Genomic DNA, 20,260 nt, shown 5'->3' with positions numbered 1-20,260 from the left:
GGAACCTGCTATTTTGCCACGACCGTGTGTCTAAGCTTTATAATACTTCCAAGGAACAGACTAAAGTTCAGCTCAATCGACCCATAAACACCAGAGATCTAAAGTGCGGACAGCGGATAAAACAAATAGAGACAAACACCCACAAAGTGATACATACATCCCAAATTATATTAAACGCGTTGGACAACTATTAGACAGATCTTCGGAACCAGTAGCGGGAAATATGATATTTACAACAAAAAAATGATTTCATTTGCATTGATTTTGTTTTTGTCTGTTTCTTCTGCTTGTAATACATTTCTCTTTAAATTCAATCGGATCATGTTTGATTGCCTCATGTTATCGTATTTCATTTCAATTTTGTAAAATTGACGTGTGTGTGTGTACGTGTGTGTGTGTGTTTGTGAGTTTATAACGATTGCGTGCAAATTCTCTCACTCTTTTCTCTCTTTCCGTGTTTTGTGTGTAGTGATGTGTGTGTGTGTGTGTGTGTGTGTGTGTGTGTGTTGTTCTGTTTAGACCAATGAAATGTTTCTTAGTTTATTTTGTTGGTATACATGCGAAGATGTTTTTAACATTTTAAGTCCACAAACCTAAGATGAGTTTTAAAACATTTTCCGGAATCGTGCATAATATCTGAACAAATACGCACGCCCTGGATCGTGGAACGCCTAGTTGTGTCCACCGCAGGCGCTACACACGATTATGTCCCCCGCAAGACCAACCACATGGTAGGTGTCTCCAAATTAATGCCTTAAAATAGTAGATAACCAGACTTTCTTGTATTGAAGTTATATCATACTGACCGGTACTTTTTTTTGCATTGGATCAGCCAGTTTTCTTACCATTTATACTCTCGTGTACTACATAAGAGAAGAAATTTCACCAAGACAGGTCAAAAATACTGTCCCCCACGTTAAAAATGATAAAATAACACAAAGCACGGTCAACAGAAGGGCTTAAATCTTCTTGCTTGTCAAAGTGTAACTACTTGTGGATACTGCTTTCCATATTTAAGTTTCAGCTTTGCTTAGTTTAGACTCACGATGAGTACAAAGATCAACAGTGAAATTTGACGGGGCAAGATCCCCCGCAGCTTGGTCAAAAATGCGGGGGACCTTTTCTGGTGTCTGCGGGGGACCTTACCCACTGAAAATCGAGTACCACAAAATAACGCTAGATTAGAGCAGTTTATCCGCGATGCTGGTGCCCCAAAACGCGCATACAAGTCTGCAAGGTATCGAAGATTGAACTGTGAGTAAATAAGAATAGTGATTGAAATGGTAGTTCTAGGTTAATTTGTAAGAAATTGAGACCTCTCTGCGTAATTTTCACGGACTTCGGCAGAAAATCGAACGCCACTGTTTACCAGTACACAACAAGACCTAAGTAAAATTTATAGCCTAGGCAATTCTGCTTCGGAATATCTATAATAAATAATGTGATCTGCCATAAATTACCTTCACAGGGCAATTCTTTTGCGATATATCAACTCTGCTTCCGCGTGCGGGGGGGCATAATCGTGAGTAGCGCCTGCGGTGGACACAAATAGGCATTCCACGATCCAGGGCGTGAATACGTTTAACGATAACAAATTTGCCTTGATGTACCTCTCGAATGTAGGCATAAGATCCTAAAAGTTTCCAAGTAGTCCACCTGGTCATTGCTGATATACCCCTCGAAATGAACGCAAAAACCTCTCGTTTTCGACCTCTCATGCAATCGACACCTACATCAGAAGGAATTACCTCGTAACACAAGAAATACGCAAAATACTGAGACAAAACACCTGTTCTGGATAGATCATTGGTTTGACTTTCTTCTCGTATATATATCGAAGTTGGCAAGTTATGCCTATTTTGAAGATTTTGGGGGTACCCTTATTTTGAAGCACGTGGCCCCTGTAAAAGAATTCCTCGTGTGCCGCCAGGCAGCCAAGTTGAGTGCCTTTCATAGCATAGAAAGTTTGATTGAAATGACATGGGAATGAATGTTTTAGTTGGGGTACGAAAACGGGTGCAATATATTTTTTTTATTTGTGCCGAGTTTACGATGTTTTTGTAGTTGTTGATTGAGGTGGAATTGGTCTTCTTTTTCTTCTTCTTCTTCTTCTTCTTCTTCTTCTTCTTCTTCTTCTTCTTCTTCTTCTTTATATTCTCCTTCTGCAACCTGATACATCGCTCTAAGTATCGATGGCGCATTTGACAGCTTTGTTAAAAAGAACAAGTCAGGGATGGCCACATCGTCCGCCCGATCCGAACGCCAGGGGCGCCATATCGAGGCTTTCCGATCCTTGCCTTTTCGTCCACGTAAAATGAATTCTTTGAAAAATGTTCGCTCTCTATGGAGAGCACCTATGGTGTTCTCTAAGCGTTCGCGCGAAAGGGTGTTTTGTATTGTATGTAACAGCCTGGGCGTGCACGGCTCCCCACGGACGTTCCTCCTATGGGGTCCCGGGATCCCCACTTTCAATTTGTAGAGGGTCCATGGACTCCCACTGCAAAATGTTAGAGGGTCCCAAGGGTCCAAAAGCCGAATAGTCCTGGTGTACCAATAAAACATTGTGGTCATGCATAGTGTACTGTGTACAATAGCTGACAATTGCAGTCTGAAAAGGTACCTGCGGTACACACGATAAAGGAAATTTAGTGCGTCCCAGGACCCGCTCTTTTAAAGGTTAGCGCATCCTGGGACCGCCTCCATAAATGTCTAGTACGTGTTTTCGGCTTCTAGTGCGTATAGGACGCAGGGACGCGCACTATGGGAAGCCCTGGCGTGTCTGTGATTGGAAATTGAGGGTTTACGGGAGGTGGATTGGGCCTTTAAAATTTCGATTACATCTGGTTCGTCACTGATTACATTTTAAAATTCATGAGCGTTGATAAAATGGACATAGGTATCCATTACACTGTCTGTAGTGGTTTTTATATTTAGTCAAGTTTTGACTAAATATTTTAACATCGAGGGGGAATCGAAACGAGGGTCGTGGTGTATGTGCGTGCGTGTGTGTGTGCGTGTGTGTGTGTGTGTGTGTGTGTGTCTGTGTGTGTGTGTAGAGCGATTCAGACTAAACTACTGGACCGATCTTTATGAAATTTGACATGAGAGTTCCTGGGTATGAAATCCCCGAACGTTTTTTTCATTTTTTTGATAAATGTCTTTGATGACGTCATATCCGGCTTTTCGTGAAAGTTGAGGCGGCACTGTCACGCCCTCATTTTTCAACCAAATTGGTTGAAATTTTGGTCAAGTAATCTTCGACAAAGCCCGGACTTCGGTATTGCATTTCAGCTTGGTGGCTTAAAAATTAATTAATGACTTTGGTCATTAAAAATCTGAAAATTGTAAAAAAAAATAAAAATTTATAAAACGATCCAAATTTACGTTTATCTTATTCTCCATCATTTGCTGATTCCAAAAACATATAAATATGTTATATTCGGATTAAAAACAAGCTCTGAAAATTAAATATATAAAAATTATTATCAAAATTAAATTGTCCAAATCAATTTAAAAACACTTTCATCTTATTCCTTGTCGGTTCCTGATTCCAAAAACATATAGATATGATATGTTTGGATTAAAAACACGCTCAGAAAGTTAAAACAAAGAGAGGTACAGAAAAGCGTGCTATCCTTCTTAGCGCAACTACTACCCCGCTCTTCTTGTCAATTTCACTGCCTTTGCCATGAGCGGTGGACTGACGATGCTACGAGTATACGGTCTTGCTGAAAAATGGCATTGCGTTCAGTTTCATTCTGTGAGTTCGACAGCTACATGTGCTTGACTAAATATTGTATTTTCGCCTTACGCGACTTGTTTTTTTTATCAAGACACGGAGAATCCATTCTGGGCTGTTAACCACGCTGGTAACCTAATTGGTTTCTTCAAGCAAGGACAGAAATAAAACAAGCATTTAAAGCGCCCCGTGGCCGTGATGACACGGGGGTGGGACATGAATATTGTCTCTAGGTCTGCATAAACAGTTAACCCGTGTCCAAATCGGGCCGGATTGTTTCAAACCATACTGAGAGAGAGAGAGAGAGAGAGAGAGAGAGAGAGAGAGAGAGAGAGAGAGAGAGAGAGAGACAGAGACAGAGACAGAGACAGAGAGAGACAGAGAGAGAGAGTTGTGCCCAGATAACAGTGCAACAAAAAACAAGTCGCGTAAGGCAAAATTACTACATTTAGTCAAGCTGTGGAACTCACAGAATGAAACTGAACGCACTGCATTTTTTTTCACAATGACCGTAGTCCGCCGCTTGTGCATAACCACGGACCTGTATAGATGTATAGGTCCGTGGCATGACGGAGTGAAACTGATGAATGGTTTCGCTGTGCTGCATAGCACGCTTTTCTGTACCTCTCTTCGTTTTAACTTTCTGAGCGTGTTTTTAATCCAAACATATCATATCTATATGTTTTTGGAATCAGGAACCGACAAGGAATAAGATGAAATTTTTTTAAATCGATTTGGGAAATTTAATTTTGATCATAATTTTTATATTTTTAATTTTTAGAGCTTGTTTTTAATCCAAATATAACATATTTATATGTTTTTGGAATCAGGAAATGATGTAGAATAAGATGAACGTAAATTTGGATCGTTTTATAAAAAAATATTTTATTACAATTTTCAGATTTTTAATGATCAAAGTCATCAATTAATTTTTAAGCCACCAAGCTGAAATGCAATACCGAAGTCCGGCCTTCGTCGACGATTGCTTTACAAAAATTTCAATCAATTTGATTGAAAAATGAGTGTGTGACAGTGCCGCCTCAACTTTTACAAAAAGCCGGATATGACGTCATCAAAAGTATTTATCGAAAAAAAGAAAAAACTTCCGGGGATATCATTCCCAGGAACTCTCATGTCAAATTTCATAAAGATCGGTCCAGTAGTTTGGTCTGAATCGCTCTACACACACACACACGCACAGACACACACACACACACACACACACACCACGACCCTCGTCTCGATTCCCCCTCTATGTTAAAACATTTAGTCAAAACTTGACTAAATGTAAAAAGAGAGAAAGAGACAGACAGACCGAGAGAGGGAAGGAGAGAGAGACAGAGAGACAGACAGAGCGTGGTGACACGGTGGTGGGACATGGATACCGTCTCTGGGTCTGCACAAACAGTTGACCCGTGTCCAACCCGTGTCTTACGAAAGCAGCCACACAAACACCACACAGAGGCAGGCATGTTTGTGCAGATGCTTTGCGAGAATAAGCATTGAAAACCAGTTTGAATAAAAATAAAAAAAAACAGCATAAACTTGATAAAGAGCTGCATGTCATAATTATTTTCTTCTTGTGTGGCTTTATTTAATGCATGCCGATCTTGTGACAAGTGTCTTTTCACTCTTCATTTGGGAATCCCATCCCTGTACACAACACCCGAAACCGAGGCAACTCTCTCTCCCCCCCCCCCCTCCCGTCATCCTTGACCAGTAGTGGGTCGCTTGCCTCATCTGTTTGAACCTGTCAGTGTTCTTGCTTTGTTGATCAAGAATCCCCCCCCCCCCCCTCCTCAATCTCCATCACAAGTCAGTGTCAAAAGTTAGCCAGTGGGCTCTTGCTCAGCGGTCAAGCTGACACATCTCTGCCCACTGGGGGCCGGGGGGGGGGGGGGGGGGTGAGCTGGCGACAGTGGGGTGGTTGTTCCTTCCAATAATCAGTTGCTAGGGCTTGGGGGTAGAGAGTGGAGAAGGGTAAGAGCGGTCAGTGTTGTGTGGTTATTCTTGCCGGTGGTGGCTGCTGTTGTGTGGTGCCAATGCACAGTGAGTGTGTTCACTGCCTTGTCGGATTCATTTCATCTCTTCTTTGATAACAGTTGATAAAACAGTACGTTTAAAAATGTATTAGGAGTTTGATGTTATCGGTTTACTTTCAGTAGAAGTAGTGGCTAGCATTGATTCAATCAGTTTGATTGTGCGTCTATGTGTGAGTGTAGGGGGGAGGGGCCCAGCCACCTGCAATGTACGGATAGGTTTCGGCGGCTATGGCCCAATAGTGTCCGTTCACGCACCTCTTTGTCCAGTGGTAGGATTCAGCGCAAGAGACCTACATTTTAACTTGTCATCTGGATGTTCGCTTTTTGCATGTTCTATTATACTCGCGCAACTGCTGCACCGCCAGCACACGCTTTATTTCCCCGCTTTACTGTCCCTTGTTCTCTCTCTAAAAATGCACTGCGGCCTTTGCAAGTTTTAAACTTGGCTGCAAACGCGCCGGCTTTTGATCCGTCGGTTTTCATAACTGTAATCAATGGGTTTTGCTTCCCTCTTCTGTGGAAATACCAGGGAACATCAGTAGTTACAAGAAAAATGCTTGGATACGATTTTCGTGACTTTAAAATCTGCCTAGTTGTGTCAAGACGGGGACAACCGATCAAGCTTTCATGCATGACACAACCTGGCCCCGCTCGGTGAAAAGGATTTTCTAAGTATTCGGCTTTTGTTATTCCACGTACTTATTTCTTCTCTGTACTACCCGGCTCCTGAGATAACACTATACTTTCATTAATGATTGATATCATCATTCTTCAAGTTCAATTAATAAAATTATAGAGGCTGGGTGGTGTGAGAATGTTAATGTAATTGTTCATTTCTATTTAATTCAGTCCCGCTTTTTTCTCTTTTAATTACTTTGCCTAATTACCGTGTTTTGTGATTCAACCTGCGTTCTTTCAGGTTATCTTCACCAGTGTGGTTTATTTGCTCTGTTTAGTAGTGCTAATTTGTTCCCGAGATCATTTTTGAGTCACTTGAGAAAATGTGACTCTATGTAATCGGTCAGTGTTAGTCTGTCCGGCCGGCCGGCTGTCCGGCCGGCCGTCCGGCCGGCCGTCCGTAGACACCACCTTAACGTTGGACTTTTCTCGGAAACTATCAAAGCGATCGGGCTCATATTTTGTTTAGTCGTGACCTCCAATGACCTCTACACTTTAACGATGGTTTCGTTGACCTTTGACCTTTTTCAAGGTCACAGGTCAGCGTCAAAGGAAAAATTAGACATTTTATATCTTTGACAAAGTTCATCGGATGTGATTGAAACTTTGTAGGATTATTCTTTACATCAAAGTATTTACATCTGTAGCCTTTTACGAACGTTATCAGAAAAACAAGGGAGATAACTAGCCTTTTCTGTTCGGCAACACACAACTTAACGTTGGGCTTTTCTCGGAAACTATAAAAGTGACCGGGCTCAAATTTTATGTGAACGTGACTCCCAGTGACCTCTACACTTTGACGTCTGCTTTGGTGACCTTTGACCTTTTTCAAGGTCACAGGTATGTCTTGAAGGAAAAAAAATTGAAATATATCTCTGAAACTATTCATCGGATTTGATTCAAACTTTATAGGATTATTCTTTACATCAAATTATTTACATCTGTATTGTGTTGTGAATAGCAATTTCTTCCTGTCCATCTGATGCCTCATATAATATTCAGAACTGCGAAAGTGACTCGATCGAGCGTTTGCTCTTCTTGTTGAAATATTGATTACGCAGCCGATTTGTACTAATTAGTAACATCAAAAAACATGTTATAACTCAAATAATGTTCAATTAGATTTTTTTTTACTTGAGAGTGCTTTTTTTTTTTTAATAACATGGGTCCTTCAATTTAAAAGACGACTGACCAAAGCACTAAGAATACACACCGCGGCAACACAGCCTAGCGAGTACATTTCTGCACAAGGCCGGCCTGCTTCTGACACACGCGCTGTACAACGATAGAAATCCACGCAGTATAGGGGCAATTCCAACAAAAAGTGATCACCTGGAGTAAAATTTCATATTGAAGTTAGGATTGATTTCTTACTACAGTATAATTAACAGATAACTCAGCTTCAGATATCTTGGCTTTTGAACTTTTCATCTGAGTGATTTCCCTTGATGGCAGCCATTTTGTTTTTAGCTGTAAAAATATATGGAGGAGCAGAGAAAAGGTGGGTGTCACATAAACTGTTTTCTTACCATCTTATAGTTTTTTTTCTAAAACTTTTTCACTCCAATAGAGGACAGACAGTCTATCCTTTCAATAAAGCATACTTAGTTTAGATTTGCTAGCTTTATTGTTGGCAAAATTGGATAGGAAAGATCACTCCAGGTGAAAGACACGTCAGTTACGTTTTGATAGTGTTTGTTTTAATCCTGAACTAAGGAATGGAACATTAAAATCAAAATTTTGGGTATTCTTGAATATTCACCCAAGGAATATAGAAAGCCTAAATGTACCAAGATTTGTTGTAACTGACGTGGCACTTCAATGTAACTGACGTGGCATTTCAATGTAACTGACGTGGCATTGGTGTAACTGACGTGGCACTTGAACATAATTGACATGGAAATAGAGCAGATTTTAGTTTGTAATCTGTTCACATTTAAATAAATTATGCTGAGTTAGTTTCAGACTATGTTTCAACAATGTATCCATGGAAGAAAATCCAGCCTACTCTTGAATCATCAGCATTCCAAGTGACTAACAAATTATATTTTATCTTCTTGAGATTGAGCTATGCCACCAAAGACAGCAGCGCAGCGCATGCAGCTGTACAGACAACGTTTGTCTGAAGAAGCAAAAGATAAAGTCAAGGAGAAAAACAAGGAGCAACAAAAAAGATGCAGGAAGAAGTGGACGCTACAAAGAAGAAAGTCGGAAAGTGTAAAAAGCACTGAAAGGAAATCTCTGTCACGAAAAAGAAATAAAACCTGAACAATACTATGCAGTTGATTATGTTGATCGGTTTTACATTGGTCGAGTTCTTGGCGATGGAAAGAAATCGGGGTTCTTTTCAATGAAATTTCTTCATCAAATGTCTGAAGATGGAGAGCTGCATTTTTACTGGCCAAAAAAAGATGATTCTGACCAAGTCTTTCACACAAATGTGTTCTTTGGGCCAGTTGAACTCCAAGGTTGTGGAAAGTTCACATGCTCATCTGTGAAGGATATTCAGGACAGGTTTTCAACTCTAAAATAAAAGATTTGAGAAACCTTCAAAAACAGGAAGACTTTCTGTTACATTTACCGTGATGGACGAGAAACAGGTCTTTGAAAACTGGAAGACTTTTTGATCACATAAAATTTAAGCTGTGATGGACGAAACTGTTGAAGTTTACTGGATTTATTAAGTTCTTGTTTGATCAGACAGCAAAGCCTCATGAGAATGGTTGTCAGTGTTCCAGTCAGTGTGCAATGCAATCTCGCAGAATCCTTGCTGAAGTTGTAGTTATGATGGATAATTAGCGAGTTCACGTCAACTACATCCTTTTTTTTCAAACGTTTCATCATTTTCTCAGGTTTTAAAGTTAATTTCAGTTTACAAAATGCTTATTCATTTTAGTTCTCATAGTAATGATAATAGTACCAATCTCTGTTAATTTATTTTTTTCCTGACGAGTCATTTTTGATTTCAATCTTTTCTTTAGTGTAGCAAAGAAAGTCTACATTTTGAATTTTTGTTATTGAAATCATATAAGTATGAATGAAAGATATGTTCAATTTCCATGTTGCTTCTAATTAAAAGTCAAAACAATCCATTTTATGTGTTCAGTTTGTTTTCATTAAGCTTTACAATTGATTTTACGTTTTTGTTTTCACAGGACACGTCAGTTACGTTCACAGCCGCCACGTCAGTTACAATTTCATTTCAAATTTGTGAAGATCTGTTGATTTTCTTGGTTTATGCTTTTATGCCATTTTCAAGAACAGTATTTCATGCTAAGATACAGAAAAGTTTGAGAGTCTAACTTGAAACACTTTGACACAGAATTTCTGATTTGTATCTAGCCATCTGAAATCAAGTGATAATTTTTGCCACATCAGTTACGCTCTTATAAATGGCCGCAGTAAAATGTTTTAAATTATACTTTTTGCCACATCTCATCATACATACATACATTGGCCACAGTTAGATTGCAAAACATCATTGTGGGATCAATAATGTTTTTCTTATAAGTTTGGGTTAAGTTAAACGTGTGTGAATGCCACGTCAGTTACGTTGGAACATTTTGAATTTTTGTTATTGGAATCATAAGTATGAATGAAAGATATGTTCAATTTTCATGTTGCTTCTAATTAAAAGTCAAAACAATCCATTTTATGTGTTCAGTTTGTTTTCATTAAGCTTTACAACTGATTTTACGTTTTTGTTTTCACAGGACACGTCAGTTACGTTCACAGCCGCCACGTCAGTTACAATTTCATTTCAAATTTGTGAAGATCTGTTGATTTTCTTGGTTTATGCTTTTATGCCATTTTCAAGCACAGTATTTCATGCTTAGATACAGAAAAGTTTGAGAGTCTAACTTGAAACACTTCACAGAATTTCTGATTTGTATGTAGCCATCTGAAATCAAGTGATAATTTTTGCCACGTCAGTTACGCTCTTATAAATGGCCGCAGTAAAATGTTTTTTTTATACTTTTTACCAGATCTCATCATACATACATACATTGGCCAGAGTTGGATTGCAAAACATCATTGTGGGATCAATAAATGTTTTTCTTATAAGTTTGGGTTAAGTTAAACGTGTGTGAATGCCACGTCAGTTACGTTGGAATTGCCCATAGTTGAGTACACGAAAGCATCCGGTGAACAGCGAACAAGGGGTGGTCGCCGAAAACACGTTAATTCGTACTGTCGTAGTATTAAATCGTATGCCAATAAAAGCACATGTATGTGCAGATATATAAATAGTTTACGGGTGATGGAAATCGTAAATTTTAAAAAGAATATGCCTGACACGAGGCCGTGCAACGCGATGTTTGTTTGGGTTTTTTTTTTTTTTTTTGGGGGGGGGGGGGGGGGGGGGGGGTCTAAGAAATCTCGTTATCGTCGTATTTCTTATAGTGTATTTTAAAACAAGCATATGGATTGGTAGATAAATGAACAAAGAATCTGATCGTGGGTGATTGAAATAAAAAAAAAATATCCCGAGCCCCGCGCGCTTTTGGCCACGGAATCAACGGAAAGAGCAAAGTCTTCTCTTTTTGTGTGCTGAGTGTAAATCCAATTGCATAACATTTGAAGCGGCACGGCATGTGTACAGCAGCACACCTGATTTGTTTACAAGTAAAATCGGGTCCCGCGCATGCGGTCGTCGCCGGCGTTTTCACACTTCCATAACTACTTAAAAACAAGCCACTGCATCAATCAACTTCATGTTTTTTTTGCAAAGTTAGTTAATTCATTCCTCTTTCAGACGTAACTGACATGTACGGAAAGAAAAAGCTTTTCTAGGCGAAATGTAATTTTCAAGTGTGCATCCCCCCCCCCCCCCCCCCCCCCCCCCCCCCCCCCCCCCCCCCCCCCCCCCCCCCTTTCAACCCTCTGCCAGCAGAGGATGCCGTAGCTAGCTAGTCACGTGGTACAGGCTATTTTTAGCCGTGTAGGAACCAGGGCTTTCGTGTTGAACTCTTGGCTAAAAACGACACGCGCTGTTTCGTTCAACATTTCAGGTTTCCTAGCTCTTGTAATTTCTTTTTCTGAGTAAGAAACTATCGTTAGGTTATCACAATACACAGAAAGAAAATACTTGGACACGATTAATGTAGCTGTAGATTGCTCAGCTGTGTTTTTAAAGAGGGAATCAACAAGGCCAGGCTCCGGTGATGTTTTAATGCATCATACGGAGCGAAAGGGCTTTAGCTAAGTGGAAGGTCTTGGGTTCGAATCCCGGCCTGCCGCGCCTGGGGGGTTAAGGGAGGAGATTTTTCCAATCTCCCAGGTCAACTTATGTGCACACCTGCTATAGTGCATTATCCCCCTTCGTGTGTACATGCAAACACAAGATCCAAGACAGTGCGCACGAAAAAGATCCTGTAATTCATGTCAGAGTTCAGTGGGTTTATACAGAAAGCGGCGTGTGGCTGCCAAAATGGCGGGGTAAAAACGGTCATACACATAAAAGCGGTGTGAGTTTCAGCCCATGAACAATGAAGAAGAAGCATACTTGTATGACACCCTAAAACCGGTAGGGGAATTCATACAGAGTACACAGCTCTAATAGATATTACTCTATGAAATCAGGTCGTTGAATATAAAGTGATATATTTAATGTTTTTGGTGTCTATGCTTGTTACATTTTTGGTTGTTTGTTTTAGAATGAAATTGTAAAGCACCTGGAAAAATGGCTGGGACTCGCGCTATAGAAAGCTATTTATTATTATTATTATTAGGCCAAATAAAAAATATATGTTGGTTTAGGGTAACGTGACCAAAAAAGATAGGTCGGCTTTTAATTTTTGATTTTCTTAAATTCGTCGATTTTTAATGAGTTTACTTCCCTTAGTCTCGGTATGGTTCGCAAAATGTGCCAAAAGTTGGTTTTTTTAAGAAATGAAAAAAAAGTTTTAGGGTCGGCGGGAAAAAATAGGGTCGTTTGGGTTATCCTAAACCAAATATTTTTATTTGGCCTTATTATTATCATTATTATTATTATCATTATTATTATTTACTGAACATTTCTGTGCGCATGGTTTGCAGCTCAGTCGAGTGAACAGTGGAACGAGGGAAGTTTAAGCGTAGAGGACAACAATTGTGTGGCTTTAGCAGAGCTGGGTCTGTCAGAGGATCACTTTTCTCATCCCGAGGTATGTGATATTTACACATTAACATGCTTCCATTTGAAACTTCGAGGTCGTCATCGTGGATTGACGCCCGACCAAAGCCTTTGTCGGGCTTCAACTAGGCTTTGGGAGGGTGTCAATCCACGATGACACCTCGAAGTTTCAAATGGAAGCATGTTAATGTTATTGTAATTCAATCTGACGACGATCTCTTTCTTGCTTTCATGTGGTTGTAAACAGACAGAATTGGTTCTGTTCTGTTCACACACTACTTTCAGTCCACCTACCTACAAGGGTCAAGTCCCAAGAAATATGTCTGTGTTTCTAACTTATCACTCTGCGCCAGTATTTTTTTTCTTTCACATACATTTTCCCTTCTTTTTGGACGGGGTTTCGTGACAGCAAACTCGTTTCATCACAAAAGCGATCTTTGGAATTGACTGACGTAGTCCGGAAGAATTCATGCATCAACTTACACATAACTTATGGTCTCGGTATTTCGTTGGCCTTGATATTTCCTACTTGTAAAATGACCCTCAAAGCTAACCGAGACTAGTTGAGGTTGTATTAATGCGCCTCACCAGCAGGTGGTCATTGGCTTATTTAGCGAGTGTACATCGACAATCAATTTTTAATGAGATGGGGCATTCTGACCAATCACAGGATCTGTTTCATTAAAACGCCAACTTGATTGAATTACAATATAAATTATTTCTAATATGCTGACTGTTAGCAAAGTTAGCAAATGACTTTTGACATGTTGAGGAAATGAATATCAACATGAACCGGCAGTGAGCAAATAGAAATAGCATAATGATCTGTGCTTCTTGCTGCTGGCAGGGCGAAATGTTTGTGTGATTCCTTAGGCCTAAAAAAAAAATAGGTGTGGTTACGGTAACCCGACCTACCCTATTTTTAGGGGCCGACCCTATAACTTTTTATTACATTTGTCAACAACAACAAAAAAAAAGAAAACGAGGGCAGAAAACGTAATGAAAGCAAAAGCGCCCGAGTCGCACACTTATTTCCCTGTCAAGTAGGTTTAATTTGTACACATTAGAAAAAAAAGTTTAAAAAAAAAAAAGTGATTGCCCACCTTTCTACCCTTTTTTTTTGTGGCTATGTTACCGTAACCACGCCTATTTTTTTTTGTTGCCTTAGTACTAAAGAAGAGTGTGCTCAAAGCGCTTTTTGATTTCTTATGTTTTTGTGTTGCTGTAAGGGCTTAATGCTGATGTGGTTCCGTAGAGTCTGAAAACACTCAAAACGCTTTCTGTCAGCCCTCAGATTATTATTGTGTTTATTGAATATATTATTGATTGCCTCGCCAGCATCTTTGCAAGCAAGTTTTGTCGACAATTTTGGGATAAGTTCATTGTCTTTATCATTTATTTATTTTTATTTATTTTATTTGATTTATGCAATTCATAGCACGCACATATCTCAACCACGGATTCAAGGCGCAGGGATTTATTTATGCCGTGTGAGATGGAATATTTTACACAATATATCACGCATTCACATCGGCCAGCAAACCTCAAGCCTATTAGGGCGAGCATTCACCTTTCACGGCCTGTTATTCCAAGTCACACGGGTATTTGGTGGACATTTTTATCTATGCCTATACAATTTTGCCAGGAAAGACCCTTTTGTCAATCGTGGGATCTTTAACGTGCACACCCCAATGTAGTGTACACGAAGGGACCTCGGTTTTTCGTCTCATCTGAAAGACTAGCACTTGAACCCACCAAGGTTAGGAAAGGGGGGAGAAAATTGCTAACGCCCTGACCCAGGGTCGAACTCGCAACCTCTCGCTTCCGAGGCAAGTGCGTTTACCACTCGGCCACCCAGACCATAAGGGTTTGTCTGTCTGTCTACTTTCAAAGATCACTTGGTCGACATACTGTAAATGTAACATTTTGTTTTGTCATAAATGAAACGTACCAATAATCTACCATTCTTGTTTTTTTAATTTTTTTATTGTGGGTTTTGCTTGCAGGGTCACTTTGGCTTGAGTCAAACAGAAGAGCTGGAGATAGCTATAGACAACTGTAAAGACCTCATCCGCAAAGCCATGTCTGGGACCGACAGGCAGAACTGCCTTGTGCGCACACTGATACATCTCAGGTTGAAGTTGCAAGAGATGAAGGTGAGTGAAGTTTAAACATATGTCTCTTTTATCAAGGACAGGGCTGCACATTTTTAAAAGACATTGGGAGTAAAAATGAACCCTGCCACCCACCCACAACCCCCCCCCCCCCTCTTTCTGCCTCCCCTGCTTAAGACCAAGCTTTCTCTGATTTTCTGCTCATAAACATCTGTAAATTTACCTCTATTTTTAATAATTTAAAACACTGCCCCCTTCACTGCCTTTTTGTTTAAATGCCTACCTTGTTTCAAGACTTTTCGTTTTCAAATGTTCTGTTCATAACCTTTTTAGATTTACCTCTATTTTACGTTTGAGACTACCTCCTCACAAGACCTGAGTTTTTCCAGGTTTTTGGAGGTCTTAAAAAGGGGTTCCAGGGGCTCACATCCACGTTGAACATCGGACATACACGGATATATTTTTCAAATGTCCTATACATTTTTTCATGCAAGAGGACATATATGTCCTATTGTTTTGTCACAAAGTGGTCATTGTCCGTTTATACTTTCATTTGATCCGGACATTGTCAGTACTTTCCAATTTACAGTAATTTGATTTGCTATTTTATCAATGTTTTGCGAAGCGATGTGTCTCTCCAAGCAGACGAAACTTGGGGACTTTATGTGCGTTTTAAAGAGAAGAGCTTCCAAGCGTCGCAACTCTGAACGCTCCAAGTCGGTTCACGAAAAAGCAACATGCCGCCGAAACGATGAATGTTTGTGTGTGTGTTACCATTGTGACAAGAAACTCAAGTCTCAAGTCTAATTAAATTTACGTTTTGTTGCAAACAAAATAATGTCCTATTGATTTATTTTTGTTCAGAACAAATGTCCTATCACTTTTGCATTGTCCAGGACATTTGTCCTATGCCACCTCTCATGGATGTGAGCCCCTGGGGTTTTACTGATCGACAGTTAAAATTTGACAACAATTGTGCATGAAATTTGTAAACATTTTGCTTTTGTTTTTTAATGAAAAGATGTCCATCAGACATGCATAGGTCTTGTTAATTCACATCACCATATATATATATATATATATATATATATATGCTTGTCGCTAAGTAGGAAATTGATATTGTTTAACAGGCTATGCTAGATTTCTTTTTTCCACTTACTGACACCTGAAAGGAAAACATGATAACATGAGCAGAGCAAAAGGAAGGTGGTGATGTTTTGAACTTAATAAGAAACTTCTCGTACTCTTAATACAAAACTTCTCCTTCTCTTAATACAAAACTTCTCCTTCTCTCTTTCAGGATGCACCAGAAACGAAAGAAAACAACGTGGTAACAGTGCTGGGACATAGACTGCAGCGAAAGAAGAGTCGGAGCTCTAAGTATTACTGTGAGAAGTGCAACAGCCTCATTTGGGGTCTTGTGCAGGAATGGAGGAGATGTGAAGGTGAGAGTTTTTACCTGGGCAGATGTGCAGAAAATAGTTACCGACTAGGCGGAAACCAGCTGCAAGGTCGGATTCATTGGTTGTGTGTCGTTTTCAAAGATGACCATTGACTCATGGTACAAATAGATGCCTGGTCTGATGAGCCCGGAGAAAGAAAAATCAATTTCAACCAATCTGACTCCACGGCTGGTTTCCACTTAGTTGGTAACTTTCTTGTGCACATCAGCCCTGAAGATGGGGCCAAAATTATCAAGGTCAATGTGAGAGGTTTGGGGCTGTTGGCATGACAATGACATTGACACCTCTGTTTTGAGACCCTCCATTTTAAGATCCCCTCTATGTTAGACTTGATGTTCTCAAACTTTCTTGTTATAGTGTCAGAAACCTTACCTCCATTTTAAGATCCCCTCTATGTTAAGACTTGATTTTCTCAAACTTTCTTGTCATAGTGTCAGAAACCTTACCTCCATTTTAAGATCCCCTCTATGTTAAGACTTGATTTTCTCAAACTTTCTTGTCATAGTGTCAGAAACCTTACCTCCATTTTAAGATCCCCTCTATGTTAAGACTTGATGTTCTCAAACTGTCTTGTCATAGTGTCAGAAACCTTACCTCCATTTTAAGATTCTCTCCTTTCAAGACTTGCTTCTTTTCTCATTTGTGGGGGTCCTAAAAGGGAGTACATGTATAACAGTATCAAAACAGGTGAATTGTTAGAAATGTGAAATGCTGGTGTAAGGCCTAAAAAAAAAAAAATAGGTGTGGTTACGGTAACCCGACCTACCCTATTTTTAGGGGCCGACCCTATAACTTTTTATTACATTTGTCAAAAAAACAAAAACAAAACCAAAAAAAACCGAGTGCAGAAAACACAATGAAAGCGACAGCGCTCGAGTCGCACACTTATTTCCCTGTCAAGTAGGTTTAATTTGTACACATTAGAAAAAAAAGTTAATAAAAAAAAAAAAAGTGATTGCCTACCTTCCTACCCTATTTTTTGTGGCTCTGTTACCTTAACCACACCTTTTTGTTTGTGGCGTAAACAGTTTAATTTGAGGAATTTTGTGCACTGAAAATAATAGTAAGTTTCTCACGCCTTAGCCCGACTTTCAGAGAGCTAAATACACACATGTATTACGGTATGAGCTCTGACTCCAGGAATATCTGCATTAAAAGAGCCTGGGTATGGATGTGGGAGTGAATGGTTGGAGAAAATAGAAGGGAAGGGAAAACTCCTGATGTCCTCATTATACTTAATCTCTTTCTGTGCTAATTGCGTTGCAGACTGTGGTTTCAAGTGCCATGACAAGTGCGCCACACAGATTACACGCAACTGTGCCATGGTGAAAGTAAGTGTGAAAACAAGTGTCCTGTTGCAGCCTTTTACACGGGATACGACCAGCCCTCCTCTTGGGCACTGCCAACAATCAATACAATGGAACCCCCCTTTTAAGACCCCCCAATTTAAGACTCCCTCCCTTTTAAGACCCTGTTTTCTAAGACCTTCTGTTCATATCCTCTGTAAAAATTACCCCCATTTTAAGACTCCCTCCTTTTTAAGACCTGATTTTCTCAGATTTTTTGAGGTCGGGGGGGTCCCACTGTATTCAGACCGTTTCCTTTGCAGCATGAGAATTTGTTGATGAATTACTCACACAGATTGCCACTGGTGTCAGTGAAGACACAAGAACATTAAAGAATTCCCACAATGCATAGAAAGCACCCAAGCTGCTGATTTTGGGTATGTGTTTAACTGGAGGGATGGTCTTCTATCATGGAAAAGCCTGGCCACATCTGAGATGGTGAGTCTAATTAATTGTTTCCATGGGAAGTGAGTCTAATTAATTGTTTCCATGGGAAGTGAGTCTAATTAATTGTTTCCATGGGAAGGAGTCTAATTAATTGTTTCCATGGGAAGTGAGTCTAATTAATTGTTTCCATGGGAAGTGAGTCTAATTAATTGTTTCCATGGGAAGTGAGTCTAATTAATTGTTTCCATGGGAAGGAGTGTGCCTTTAAACAGAGCTGCAGATACAACTTTGTGTGTGTGCTTTTGATGACCAAGGGTTTATGTTATATGAAGTCTTATATCGCGCGCGTATCTCCAGACTCGGACTCAAGGCGCAGGGATCTATTTATGCTGTGTGAGATGGAATTTTGTACACAATACATCATGCATTCACATTGACCAGCAGATCGCAGCCATTTCGGCGCATATCCTACTTTTCACGGCCTATTATTCCAAGTCACACGGGTATTTTGGTGGACATTTTTTATCTATGCCTAACCAGTTTTGCCAGGAAAGACCCTTTTGTCAATCGTGGGATCTTTTACGTGCACACCCCAATGTAGTGTACACAAAGGGACCTCGGTTTTTCGTCTCATCCGAAAGACTAGCACTTGAACCCACCACCTAGGTTAGGAAAGGGGGAAGAAAATTGCTAACGCCCTGACCCAGGGTCAAACTCGCAACCTCTCGCTTCCGAGCGCAAGTGCGTTACCACTCGGACACCCAGTCCTTATGGTTTGGTTGAGGGAGGGGTTGGGTAGTGTAAGAGATTGGAACCAGAATGGTTTTTATTATCTTATTCTTTTAAAAGCAAAAAGCAAATTAAGTTTGTAACAAAGTTGTAAACACATGATAGTCAGAACTGAAGGTACGCCAATCGTATATGAAAAATAAGTTGCGCAAATGTGTGTTTATTATTTGTTTCCTTTGCTCAGGTGTTACTTTTATGTCCATTTGTAGCATTATCAAGATATTTTAAAAAAAGAAAGAAGTTTATTTGTGTTTTGGATGCAGATGTTCAGATATCGAAGAGGTCTTGCAAATTTTGGTGATTTGGCAATTGTGTCAAAATCTCAAACATTTCTGTTTTGTGAAGGTGAGAGAAAACCCTACTTTCATCATGGAAATCTGCCCCAGAAATCCCAGAGGTTTGGCTGCTCAGGACTCCAGGTGTGCTGAATGCAAGACCATCATCCCAGGTAGGCATTCTTTTCTTCCTGTTATAATTGAGACTGTTTCGAAAGGTAGTTACTAGTATTGACTGATATTTGAGCATGCAAAATATATTCAGACGAAAATGAATGTGAAAACTGAGTTGGATTATTTTTCAAATGTTTCTACAAACACAGACCAAACTGATAACTAAATGCTAAAAATAAAATAGCTGTTCAGCATGAGTTGTGGCATGTGGGACACAATCTTCAAAGACATGAAACTGGAGAAAGATTTTCCTTCTGGAGAATATACACATTATATTGATTTTCTGAGATTTTGGTAGCTATTTAAAATTGTTGTACTGTACAATTCTTCTTTATTATATTCAGTTTTGCCTTATAGTATTTGACTGCTTTAACATTATCAGTTTAAGAGTTTGGTGCATGAAGCTTTTCCAGTCCTCAGAAATCACTGAGACAGTGAAACATGACTGTTTAAGGCCTTGTTTCCCAAGATTTTATGTTCACACAGTCTATTAACCTCTATTTTTAAGACTGCCAGCTTAAATTTACAGAGGTTATGAAGAAAAAAAGTCTAGAAAACAGAGTGTTTGCAGGTAGGGAGTCTTAAATTGGGGGGGGGGGGGGGGGTCCCAAAAGCGGGGTTCCGCTGTACTCAGTCTCTCTTCTTACATCTGTACAGTTGCTGACGGAGTGGAACCGAGACTATGCCAGTACAACGGTCGCTACTACTGCGAAATGTGTCACTGGAATGACCTCATGCACACCCCTGCTCAGATTCTTCTCAACTGGGACTTTGAAAAGAGAAAGGTATATTTTTTTACCTCTGTATTTGTTTCAGTTTGTACCATTCTGTGCTTTTGAGTTCCACATACTTCTCAGAGCATACCTAGTATAAAATCAATGTCTCATTTTCTACAATACATTTTTCTGCATTACACATCACTGCCAAGGCTTCAATGCAATTTTCAATCATGCAACAGCCAGACTTGGGCATTCTGCTTTTGTTTAATTTGTGACATTTCTTGGTTATGAGTGTTTGGGGAATTCAGCTTTTTGTTTTATTTGTGACATATATGGGTTGCAGGTGTTTGGCAAATTCTGGTTTTCTTTGATTTGTGAACACATATGTAGGTTGCAGGTGTTTCAGGCAATTCTACTGT

The 20,260-nt window shown here is 39.7% G+C and overlaps 1 protein-coding gene across 3 annotated transcripts in view; it reads left to right on the top strand.

Annotated features, from left to right (window-relative positions):
- The window catches only part of LOC138970816 (differentially expressed in FDCP 8 homolog A-like), a 44,131-nt gene that overhangs the window by 9,179 nt on the left and 14,692 nt on the right, over nucleotides 1-20,260 (top strand). For all 3 annotated transcript variants that reach the window (XR_011457080.1, XR_011457079.1, XM_070343344.1), the window contains exons 3-8: nucleotides 12,499-12,605; nucleotides 14,581-14,730; nucleotides 15,989-16,133; nucleotides 17,418-17,482; nucleotides 19,019-19,121; nucleotides 19,780-19,907. Coding sequence is in view for 1 of the 3 variants with exons in the window: in XM_070343344.1 (XP_070199445.1) it covers nucleotides 12,499-12,605; nucleotides 14,581-14,730; nucleotides 15,989-16,133; nucleotides 17,418-17,482; nucleotides 19,019-19,121; nucleotides 19,780-19,907 (698 nt within the window). In the remaining 2 variants the exon portion in view is untranslated. The remainder of the gene's footprint in view (nucleotides 1-12,498; nucleotides 12,606-14,580; nucleotides 14,731-15,988; nucleotides 16,134-17,417; nucleotides 17,483-19,018; nucleotides 19,122-19,779; nucleotides 19,908-20,260) is intronic.

The sequence above is a fragment of the Littorina saxatilis genome, linkage group LG7, assembly GCF_037325665.1.
Source record: "Littorina saxatilis isolate snail1 linkage group LG7, US_GU_Lsax_2.0, whole genome shotgun sequence".
In the NCBI taxonomy this organism is placed as follows: domain Eukaryota; kingdom Metazoa; phylum Mollusca; class Gastropoda; order Littorinimorpha; family Littorinidae; genus Littorina; species Littorina saxatilis.
The sequence above is the reverse complement of the archived record's forward strand: the minus strand, read 5'-3'. Positions and strand labels throughout refer to the sequence as shown.